This window comes from Tuber melanosporum (genome assembly GCF_000151645.1).
Source record: "Tuber melanosporum whole genome shotgun sequence assembly, scaffold_17, strain Mel28".
Classification (NCBI taxonomy): Eukaryota; Fungi; Ascomycota; class Pezizomycetes; order Pezizales; family Tuberaceae; genus Tuber; species Tuber melanosporum.
In genome coordinates, this window is record NW_003298830.1 from 782969 (window position 1) to 794378 (window position 11410).

General features: G+C 49.7%; 5 protein-coding genes; 1 reads left to right on the plus strand and 4 right to left on the minus strand.

Moving 5' to 3' along the window:
* Positions 1-981, minus strand: part of GSTUM_00005071001 (uncharacterized protein) — a gene marked incomplete at both ends in the record, with an annotated part of 1149 nt that extends 168 nt beyond the window's left edge. Inside the window, one exon of the mRNA XM_002837047.1 lies at positions 1-981. This exon is cut by the window's left edge and continues 168 nt beyond it. Coding sequence (XP_002837093.1) covers positions 1-981 — 981 coding nt within the window.
* Positions 982-2371: 1390 nt separating this feature from the next.
* GSTUM_00005072001 (uncharacterized protein) lies at positions 2372-3994 on the minus strand (the record flags this gene model as incomplete). XM_002837048.2 has 6 exons in its annotated part: positions 3644-3994; positions 3537-3568; positions 3083-3451; positions 2932-3006; positions 2472-2874; positions 2372-2388 (listed from the first exon to the last, which is right to left on the minus strand). The coding sequence occupies exons 1-6, from the start codon at positions 3825-3827 to the stop codon at positions 2372-2374; spliced, it is 1080 nt and encodes a 359-aa protein (XP_002837094.1). The 5' UTR covers positions 3828-3994.
* A 526-nt stretch (positions 3995-4520) lies between these two features.
* Positions 4521-9124, minus strand: GSTUM_00005073001 (uncharacterized protein). XM_002837049.2 has 5 exons: positions 7458-9124; positions 6024-7294; positions 5820-5969; positions 5665-5763; positions 4521-5607 (listed from the first exon to the last, which is right to left on the minus strand). Exons 1-5 carry the CDS (start codon positions 7552-7554, stop codon positions 5395-5397), a joined length of 1830 nt encoding a protein of 609 aa, XP_002837095.1. The 5' UTR covers positions 7555-9124; the 3' UTR covers positions 4521-5394.
* A 444-nt stretch (positions 9125-9568) lies between these two features.
* On the minus strand, positions 9569-10408 carry GSTUM_00005074001 (uncharacterized protein; the record flags this gene model as incomplete). XM_002837050.2 has 1 exon in its annotated part: positions 9569-10408. The coding sequence occupies one exon, from the start codon at positions 10406-10408 to the stop codon at positions 10100-10102; it is 309 nt and encodes a 102-aa protein (XP_002837096.1). The 3' UTR covers positions 9569-10099.
* Positions 10409-10836: 428 nt separating this feature from the next.
* Positions 10837-11410, plus strand: part of GSTUM_00005076001 (uncharacterized protein) — a 3464-nt gene continuing 2890 nt past the window's right edge. The window contains exon 1 of the mRNA XM_002837051.2: positions 10837-11410. This exon is cut by the window's right edge and continues 1236 nt beyond it. Within this exon, the coding sequence (XP_002837097.1) occupies positions 11280-11410 (131 nt within the window). The 5' untranslated portion in view covers positions 10837-11279.

The following is an 11410-nucleotide window of genomic DNA, read 5'->3' on the forward strand; positions in this document are numbered from 1 at the left end:
AGACTTAACCTTATCCTCACTTGCGAACCCCCATTGACCACCAATCCACTTTAACGGGACGAGGTCGATCCGCTGCTTTCCAACCTCCTTATTCCCAGCGACGATAGTTCCACCAGCACCAGTGCCACTAACACGTAATACGTCGACCACATACTCACAATCCAACCTCCCCCTGGCATCCCCGACATCCCCAGCAACCTCCCCCTCGGCGTCCTCCTCCTCTCCTCTACCGGGTGCATGATTAAAAGACCTGAGAACAAGACTCTCATCCGTCGATACCCCAAAAACCCACTCCCCTTTCCCAACAATACCACCACCGCCACCAGCATTCAAAAACCCCGCCCGGTGAACCGAAGCCCCAACATTAACCACTTGCCAAAGTGCCTTCTCATCATCATCCTCCCTTCCCGCTCCCTTCCCAGCCAGCAAATCAAAAACATTAACCAGTCCATCCATCCCCCCACTAACTCCCCACCTCCCCTCCTCTTCTCCCCCGGCAAACCCCACAAACGAGACATCATCCCCATGACTCTCCGTGAACACCCAGGTCGGCTTCTCCCCCACCACTCTCCCATCCCAAACACAGACCCTCGAGGCCCGATCCTGCACCTCGGTCCCCGCGATGATTCCGCCCTGAGCGTTCGCAGAAGCGCATAGTACTGGTGCGCCCACGTTTATCTTGCTCGCCAAAGCGGCTGTCGGGGAGCAGCGGAGGTCCCAGAGTTTTATGAGCCCGTCAGCGCCCGAGGTTAGCAGGGTCTGTGGTGATGCGGGGTAGGTGCCAAGTGAGGTTATGTTTGTGTGTGCGTGTGGGATGGTGCTTGTTGGCGTTAGGGTAGATTTGGAGAAGGTTATTAGGGAGGAGGAGGAGGTTGAGGCGGCGATGTGCGTCTCAGAGAGGGGGGCTAGGGTGTATATGTAGGTTCCTGGTGGGGTAGAGAAGTTGCTTGTGCTGGTCTGGTGGAAGATGCGCGGGGGCATGGTGCGTATTGGTGGTGGTGATGGAACGCGAGAAGTGTATCATAATATTATCATATCGTACCATAGGAAAAAATGTTTCAAACACCAGACTATAAACGGAGATACCCGCCCGTTAGTGCCGCGTCGGCGGTTGCTCCTAGGGCAACCTATCGTTTCGTCCGGGCCTCTTCCCCCCATAGATATCATACTCGAATAGTTCTAGTCGGGTTTCTGAAACAACCACACTACAGTACCATACCGGTACTCGTACCTCCATTCTGCCTAACCCCTGAAACCGGGGTATAGGCTCGGCTGTCCAACGTTACAATAACTTCCAACCCGGCAGCCTGCAGCACAAAAACTCACTCGACACCAACCGCCCCAACCAAACAAGCGAGCATTCACCAACGCCGAGCGGGGTGTAGATTTGCTCCATCCTGTATTGCGATGCACGCGGGCACCCAAGGTACAAGTACACGGTCTAAATCGCGCCGGCTGGCCGCCAGAACAGAGCAGCGTAGATAGAGCGAGTGCGCACAAGTCACGCCTCCTGTTCATAGAGTACCGGTACGCTACCGTACTTGTAGAATACCAGTACAATATCGCGCAATACAATACAAATACCGCCCAAGACCCCCTCCCCCCTCCCCCCTCCCATCCATACATCCGCCACTACAATCATGCAAAAAAGTATATATAAAAAAAGTATAAAAAAAAACCCAAACCACTTCATCTTCCCTCATAACCACAAACCCTAAACCCTTCCAGAAACCGGATCAAAAACTGGAACTCTCTAGTACGTCATCCAAGACCGGGGATATCACTAATCCCCCCCCTAGCACCGACCCCACCGACGACGACAAAGAGAAGAGGACCAACGCCAAAGAACACCACCGGTGACTCCAAGTTCATTTTGGGGCCGCCTGCGGCTGTGGGGGCCGTCTGTTGAGATATCACCGTTTGGGTGGAGTACTCCTCTTGTTTCAACTTTGGCTTCGTCGCCGACGGTGGAGAGGGCGGTCGGAAAGAAGAGGATTAGTGTATGAAGCAGGCGGGCCGACACTATATACAGTACCCTTATTTCGACAAGAATGCGAAGGAGTTGGGGAAGTGGGTTGTCGAGGCGGGGAGGGGCTGCAGGAGAACGGTTTTGAGGACTCGCAGAAGGAGGTTATCAATCTTGATAAAGTTATTGGGGGGAGGGGTTCAGGGGATTGTATATAGTCTTTTCTTCCAACTACTACAAACAAAAAAGTGTTAATAACGAGGAAGAAAGAAAGAAAGAAAGAGATATCCCTCCTTTACAAGCAATGATACCCATTATACCAACCCACTCTGCTACGCACACTTCTCCCCTCCGGACAATCCAATCCAATTCAACGTATCAATCACTATCGTCTGTAAAGCTTTCCTAAGCCCTCACAAACGCTACAAAAACATCCCCCGTCAGCAAATCAGGCCAGCAAACGAGAACAGGGAGGGAGAAGGGGAAAAAGAGAAAAAAAACTTACTAGCATCAATCTGCTTAATCCTTGGTAAAGCCAACTTAATCTTGGTCCTGTACCCCGCGGCGGCCTCCCGCATGAGCGGGTTCCCCTCAAAGTAAACCGTGACCAATTCTTCCAAACCGCCCAACTCCTGCTCGATCTCCTCGAACGAGGCGAGTTTGTTATTGCTCGCCCACAACTCCTCGAGGTGCGGCAGGTGCGCAAGATTGGCGAGCTGGGCGATCTGGTTATTCGAGATGTCCAGGACGCGCAGGTTTTTGTTGGTATCGAGGCCTGCGATGGAAGTCAGAGCGTTGTGGCTGATGTAGAGCTCTTCGAGAGAGGTTAGCTCGTCCAAGCCGGTGATGCTGGTTAGGCGATTGGATTGAATTGAGAGGATTCTGAGGTTTTTCAAAGTCGATAGGTTCTATCGAGAGGGAGAGTAGGTTAGGTGATATCCGTAGGGGGAGGGGGGGGTCAAAACTTTTAACTCAGTGATTTTGTTCTTCCCCAACCAGAGCTCTTGCAAAGCCGTCAAGTGTCCGATATTCTCAATCTCCTACAAAAAACACGGCGCCCTCCCCCCATTAGCCATCTTTTCCCTTCCGCCCCCCTCAAGTCGAGAAAAAACATACCCGAATCCGATTAGCCCCCAACTCCAGGTTCCGCAAAACCGCTAGCCCCTCCAGCCCCTCAATCCTGGAAATCCTATTCTGCACAAAGTACAAGTTCTGCAACTTGGCAAGGTGGGAAATGCGCTTGATGTGCTTCAAATTGTTGAAGCTTAGGTCGAGATTCTCCAGATTCGCTAGGTCCTCTAGGCCGTGTATGTGCGCGATGTGGTTGTCATAGAGGTCGAGGTCGACGAGGGTTCGCGCGAGCGGGGAGAGACATTCAATGTCCGTGATGTTGTTTTGGCGGAGGCAGAGTTTCTGCACATGTGTGAAGCGCTCGAGCTTGAGGGAGCGGATGGAGGAGATGCGCAGGTGTACTAGTTCAATATCCTAATTGTCGATTGGGCGGGTCAGACTCATCGAATAAGAAGGGAAGAGAAAAAAGAAAAAAAAAGAAGCAATAAATACTACCCACCACAACGTCGAGAGGATAATCATCGAGTAGATCTATAGCCCACGCTCACGCCTTAGCTCGCTCTCTATCCCACCATCCATAACAAACCAGGCGCATCAAAAAAATACCTTCATCATCATCGATGACCTCCACCGAAGGATCCTCAATAACCCTTCCATTAGCCACAGCTGTATTAGTACCATCCTCCTCCTCCTCAGTCTCTATCTCGGCCTCATTACCGCCAACCGGCGTGCGCTGATGATCATCCTTCTCTGCCCTATTATTCACTGATCTCGTGCTCTCGTCCGTCATGGCTACGAGTGGTGGCGGCGGTGTGTAACTATAATTTCTGATGTGTGGTCGCTGAGGGGGAATAAGAATCGAGTTTGGGCGGGTAGTTAGCTTCAAACTCCGAAGGGAAGAGAAGAAAGGGAAAGAAAAAAAATAAGATAAGCTGTTTGATGATGTTAAAATAAAATGGTTGCCTACCCCGTGTTATCTGCACTGCTGCTGGCACTTGTCTTGTCTTGTCTTGTTTGCTCTAAGTTAATTTACCCCTCGTTTATCGACGTATCATAGCTTGGTGGTCGCAGGGTTTTAAACATGACTTGCGCGATCTAGTGTGCTGTAGACTACTGTATCATACTTGTAACTTTTCTACCGACGGATTTAGGGCAACTTAGGGTCCTCACTGGAAAAAATTGTTTAACTTGTGACCAGAGGGGAGCATGATAGGTAACTTACAATCCCGGTATGACACCAGCATACCCATACCGACCTACATACCCGTCGGGACAAGAATAAAAATTAACCCCATTTACTCAAGTTAGAGGGGATCAACTCGAGCATGATATCATATTATGTATACGGTGGTTTGCTTTCACCAATTCTGCCAACACTTCCCCATTACAAATATATTCAATCGACCCCTAACTAGCATACCCACCTTCCCTCCCCCTCCCCTTCCCCTTCCCCTACCTCACCCCCTAAACCCCCTCCCCTCACAAAACTGCTTCCATTGATGCTTTCCCCGCATACCAGTCCCACCGCTAAGCAATAGAGGAGAGAAAAAGAGAGAATGCCGAGAAGAGCAGCAGGTACTAAAGAAAGAAAGGGTTCAGTAATAGAGTCACAAGAATAAAGCTACTATGATTGGGGCTTTACAAAGGGAAAGTGAAGACGAAGAAATGAAAATGAGAAGAGAAAAAGAAAAAGAAAAAGAAAAAACGAGATAATATCAAAAGATCGCTGACCCCAGATACACGAAAGATTTTTTGCGCAAAATAAAGACTCCTGAAGCATGTTCGAGAATGAATCAGCAGAAAATAAAAGGGAGGAAAAAATAATGGAGGCGGAAGATGAGAACAAAAAAGAAAGGAGGATATAAAAAACAGCATATACAGTATGCAGAGTTAACAATAAGATAATAGGAGAGGGGTAGTGTGCGAGAAGCATTACAAAAGAAACACGGCAGTAGCCAGCTGAATGAGATTCAACGCCCATGGGCGTGGAATATCAGGGAAAAAAGACAAAAACGAGAACATAAAAAAAGATATACTGGACAATAAGCCAGTGGCAAGGAATAAAAGGCCTTAGATCACGTTCCAAGGAATCTCGCCTCAGTTCCTGATCCCAACAGCATTTCCCATCGACCAGCATTTTTGTATGAGTAGACATCCTACCGCAGCTGCTCCATCCAATGATTGCGCTTTTTCAATCACATACTCCCCAAAAATTATGCACGCAGTTGTACAGCCGTAATTATCGGCATCTCACCATGTGTTGATGCAAGAAACCCCATTTTCAAAATAGAAAGACCAAGAAAAGCAAATCCACCATAACATCGAAAGCCACCACAAGGAGCCACCTATACGGATCGTCACAGGGATACGTCCAGGACCAGCGTTACATCCCGAACGTCTTGTGTCGACAGATCCTCTAGAACGGGGATGAGATCTAATAACTCGTTGTCGTGAGCATCGGAAAACCAACTGCTAATAGGCACGGCGTGTTGTGGGTGGAAGATGTAACTTGTAGGGGAGTTGTCGATGATGATAGTATCCTTAAGGTCCCGGCCAAGTTGGGATAGATCCTATAATAATTGTCAGAATTAATAATATCCGAGATGATATCGCACCGTCTAAAATACCTTCACATAATTTCCCTGGTTGTTGAAGCAACTATCCCTGAAAAGGCGATGATGGACGACGTGATGGATATCTAGCTGATCTAGTAACGGATCGCCATACTGTGACACGGGCATCAGAAACGCGTATATATAAATCTACCGTAACAGAAATATACCTTCGAGACAGAAGCTGTAAATACAACGACCTCGTATAGTTCACCAACTCTCTTCATGAACTCATCTACACCGGGTCTCTTAATAACATAGACATTGTGAAAACTCCCCTCGATGTCTACAGGAATAGTAAAATCGGCTTGGTGCAAGACCTAGAGCGAGAGATTAGCGGAGCAAGCCCCAACAGCAGGTACCGGACTACATACCTTGAAGCTACTATGTACCAGGGTCTCGTCCAAGTCCAGTACCAAGCACTTCTTTCCCTCGAATCTGGGAGCTAGCGGAGGTAGCAACCACTGCTGCCTCTCGTCCAGCGACGGTGTACGTATTAACGCGGCATCGCGGGGGTCGTGGGGATAACCTCCATCCGAGCTCCTCTGCTGTGTGTCATCACTCTCACTATCCCGACCAGATTCCTCGGAATGTGGAGGAAGTGGCAACTGAATCTTGAGCTCCGAGCCCTTCTTTCCGGTAGCGTCATAATCTTCACCATCTGCATCGCGCATCTCAATATCCTCTGAAGTCGAGGTGCCGGCCTCCTTCGACGACTGGGGGTCGGAAGTAGTAAAATCGGGCTCGTCTTTTTCGGTTTGGGGCGCCGTTGGTGTAGGCGCCTGTATGGTGACAGTTGGTGTGCTACCGGACAACAAGGAACTGTTTTGCCCCGCCCCCGCCCCTTCTTTGGCAGTGGAGTCATCTTTTACAACAATCTTCTCCCCAACAAGAACTTCACCATCCACCCGCTTTATCTTATCCTCATCCTCGGATCCGGAGCTTAACGCAACAGATGCGGCAGATGTCGGGTCCCCCTTGGTGGTCTCGGAACGGATTGTATTGCCATCATCCCCAGGCTTCCCAGCATCCGCTGCATCCCTAGATTCGGCAACACCGCTATCTTTTGAAGTTTTAAGTGCATGCTCTTTCCCGACAGGAGTTGCTTTGCGGGAAGATGCAGATCCAGGCCTCTTATTAGTCCTGCGTGGACCGGGTTGCATTTCCTCCGCAGATGCGCCACTTCGGCAGCATAAAAATCCGAAAAACTTCCCCAAACCGCCAGCCTGTTTGCGAGGACGTCCTTCTTCACCAGAGTTCAAACTACTCCCATTACTCCCCGCCTCTCTTCTCCGCCTTCCCTTACGACTGGTGGTAGACGTATTGTCGCCGGTCGCGGTGACAGCGGTACTGCTTGTGGAGGTTGGTGACTGCTCAGCCTGCTTTGTTGATGACGTCCGGGTGGGGACAGCGAGCAACGAGTTTCGCTTCTGAGAAGCGGAGGCGTTAGCAGTTGACAGCGCAGCAGGTGGCGGCACCTCGGTTCCAGCAGTCGAGGTTGATGGAGGAGGCACAGGTGTTGATGGAGATGATGAAGGTTCGTCTGCAGAGGAGCGTGGGGCAATTGGTTGTATCGACGAAGTTCTAATGGGGGGTGCCGGGGGTGCTAAAGGGGATGACTCCGAATTACGGCCTTTATCTGAATCTATAGATAGCATTAGCACGTTGCATCCATTGAATTTCCAAGACTTCTGGCAAAACGGATGGCCCGAGAGCGGATGGCAAGGAAAGGACAATAATAATATGATGATGTTGAAGTGGGAGGGAAGGGAGAAGAAGAGGATGATGCTTATGGTAGAACTACGCACCAGTAACATTCGACGAACTTCGCTCGTGTGAGATTGCCCGCGTGGCGGAGCCAGATGTCACGTCCCCATTCAAGGGTGCTTGTTTCTCGGTAGACATCTTAGAAAAGAGAAGACAGAAAAGTCCAAAATATCGAGCAACTTGGTCTAGAAGAAATTTAGAAACAGCTTCGGTTCGCGAAAAAACAACCCTTTATTTTTTCTTCTTTCTCCCACTTTCGATTCTAGGCCTCCTTATTATTCCAAACTCCCGCCCAGAAGGGAAGACAGAAATCAAAGAAAAAAGATGATATCCCAGGATGAGCCCACGACTTCGAATCTAACCCCGTAGAAGCAGCCTCGTGCACGAGAAACCCTTTTTTTTTTTTTCAGTGGCGACTTCCGCGGTGGAAAGGAAAAAGCGAACACACAAAAGAGAAAGGCCGAGAGGATCACGGTCGAAAGCAAATCGATCGGACGGACGGGGACGAGGATGGTCGGCGGGAAGGGGAAAAGGAAGGGAAGAGGGAGAGAAAGGCGATGGTTGCTGAGAGACGACGAGATAGATTGTAAAGGAAGTTTAATGAGCGTCCCTGCGTTGCTGGGGGTGATTTTTTCGATTAGTTGACAGCCGCCAACGAATGGAGCACAACTAAAACAGCAGGGCTGGGGGGGGGGGAGTGAAGACAGGGGACTGGGCAAGGCACAAGAAGGAGAAAACAACAGGAAAGAAAGGACGAAGGAAACAGATGGGGGGAGAGTTGTGGGAAAGGGAAAGGGGAGTGAGACGGGGGGGATGGAAGTTTAGAGGGGGGAGAGACCAAATGTAGCACAAGCGAGAGGAAAATCAGAATAAATAATTGAGGACTTTGGGAGGCACAAAAGAGCCGTCCGTAAGCTGTATAATATTGTAGATAAGTTATGATAATTTTGGATTCTAGGTTCTAGGTTTTCAGGCACTGCGAATGAATGGGAGAGTGCGGAAAGGCGGCGGAAACCAGAGCGGCGGGATTGTCGACGGGGGGGGGGTAAGAGTCGGTTCGAAAGGACGGAGAAGGGAAAGGAGAATAGGAATGGTATGATGCTGAAGGGGATTCCAATTACCGCTAGCGGTGCGGCGTGCGGCTTGGGCTGCACGCGAGAGAAGCCGTTTAAACCCTTCTAAGCTTCTTTCTCGTGCTCCCGGCGGTTGCGTTGGCGGATTGGGAATCGAACGAGCGAAAGGGCAAATGAATTGGCCAGAAGGGCAAAGAGAGTAAAAAAAGTAATTACTGGAAATTGAACGAGCGAAAATGAAAATGAATAAAAAAGGTCCTTCCCTTCCCACGAAACCCTCCCGAGGCGAAATTTTGTAGGAAGCGAGAAGAATAGAAAAGGGAAGAGGATGAGGAAGGGGGGAAGGGGGGAAAAAGAGAGTGCGGTAACTTTAGCTCGGTGTTGGTGGGTTGGATATTGGTGAAGCCTTGGGAAATGAAGTTGAACGCCATGATCCCTCCCTCCCTCTCACGCACCCTGACAAAAAAGTTACGCATAACAGACCAATCCAATCATCGCATTTCAGTAAGGCGTTAACCATTCATCACTCGTGCCATCGTTTGTATGATAGAAGTTACAATAAAAAAAAAGTAAACGTTCAGGAGGTTGTTAAGGCATTAGTTGGCATTGTTGACTACCATTGAGTTGAATTGATCTCTTATTCTCCTGCTGCTGGCAAGCGGCGTTGATCATTCGTTAAAGAATACCGGTACTCGATTCCTGCGCGGGCAAACAATACAATGAGAGAAGCTCACTTGTCCCGAGAGCTTCATCAAATGATCCACTTGGACCAGGATCATCTTCCTCCTTTTGGCATACTAAGACCCCAACCTCCACCAACCCATGTTACCATACTCGAGTACGAGTAAAGGTCCCCCCTTTCTAGGCAGTCGAAATGGTGCCAAGCTTTTATCCTGTGCCTCTTTCACGGAGGCGAAGTGTCACACTCTCACTGTTCCATTGCCCAACTGCTCGAGTACCGTATCCAATGCTCGAATAGGAACACGCTTCCGAATTCACCGTGGAATCAGAACACTTGTTTAGTTGTGTCAAAAATTAATTTGCCCAAAAGAGCCCCAAAACCTGGACAAGGCAAATCCTTCTAGCAAACAAAATGCACTTCCATTGCTAACCGCGACCATAACCCATCCTGCGCCACTACCGATAACTACTCGTACCCTATGATACAACAACCAGAAGACCGACACATCGTCACGAGTAACCACATAAATAACAAGAAAAACGCCGACAGAGAGCCATTGCGATAGCCGCCAGCCCAGAACCTCCAAACCGACCGAGCCATCAGATCAAGGAATGAGAAAGATGGATCTCTCCACGCAATGGAAAAGACAAAACGACGAAGAAAAAAGATGAATGAAAGGCTGAACTCCTGTATCCCCACCAAACACTTGATAACCCCCGACAAACACCCTATCTTTTGAGGAAAGAGGGAGAAATTTGAGATGGACAGAAAGAAAAGAAGGAGGGAAAAAAAAAGGACATCAAGATGTCGTCAAGATATTTATAAGAAAAGAGAGTGTGTGTGAGGCACCCCCCTCCGAACCAGTCCTTGAAAAAGCGAGATATATATAACGAGGAAGGAACCGTGTTCGGATTTATCGGATCATGAACTAATCTTCGATGGCGTAGTCATTCTCTCCGATGGCACCACCCCAGTGACGCGGCCCGAGCTTGAGGAATCGCCGCTTCTCGGCGACACTACCAACGGAAGAAGTGGAGCTGCTTCTGTGGATTGCCTTCTGGGTGGGGGAAAGAGGAGGAGCATCGACCACGGCGTCAATGACGGCGGTGGTGGGAGAGAGCTTGGGAGATGCTGGTGCCTTTGGGAAGGACGTAGAGTGGACCGGGCCGAGGGCAAGGAAGCCGGCTGGCTTGCGGATGGCATGGGTCTTGGGAGCGGTGAATGAGGAGGCAGACATTTTGACTGATTGTATGGGGATGGGAAAAGTTTTTGGTTTGTTTAGCTGTGGGGGGTTCTTCAGAAGATTGGGGCTGGACGGTTCTCTGATATAGCGCGCGTTGGGCTCGATGAGGATTTTCGGGCGGGATTGCTTCTCTGGTTTTCTGGTTCTGTGATGGGGAAAGAGGGACGAGGAGGGGAATCAGGGCGGTCCTTATATATGTCAACTTCGTCACCACTTAGTAGCGCACCGGGCTAAGAAATAATTTACCGACACTATGGAGGGGGGAGGCGGGGCAGGGCACGTCGACGTAGCATGATGATGGTGATGGTGGTGGTGGTGTTGGAGGGGCGAAAAAGCGGCGATAAGAACACAAACTTAGTTTGGTAAAAACGCAATCATTTCCCCCAAGTGTCTGCCTTTTTTTCATTTTTTTCTCAGGGCCAAGCTTTTGTGCCACCTTGCAGGAGCCCTTGAGATCGGATTTGCGGGCCAGATATTTTCTCTCCCACCCCTACCATGGTGGTTTCTATGAAACATAGATATCCGTGGAAGTAAGGTTTGCCATCCAAAAATCTGCAGCCCATATCAACAAGATAGGCCATCGCACAACACCAAGACGGGGGAAGGCCAAAGAAAAGTAAAAAGATTTTTTAAAATATCACAGTATTGGGCTACCGGTACACCACACCGAGTCGACGCACCCTGCACTCTGCGGAAGGCAACGAATCCGAGAGCACCTCTCACCCACGGAGGACGGGTCAAAGCAGGGACTTGTTCTCTGGAATTCTAAGTCCTAACCCCCCCCCTTCTTTTTCCTACCCGCTTTGCCTATGGTACTCGCTTTCCCGTACCCGGAGGTATCGTACAAGCATTGCTTATAATTCTGATGAGGTGGTGGTGGAGTGGTGGGGACAAACCTCCCCTACCGGTACTCGAGTACCGATACAGTACTGTCTCGAGCACTCGCGGTGCGGTGCGTATCGTTGGGTCGTCTGCGGACGTCAGCCGTTGTTTAAT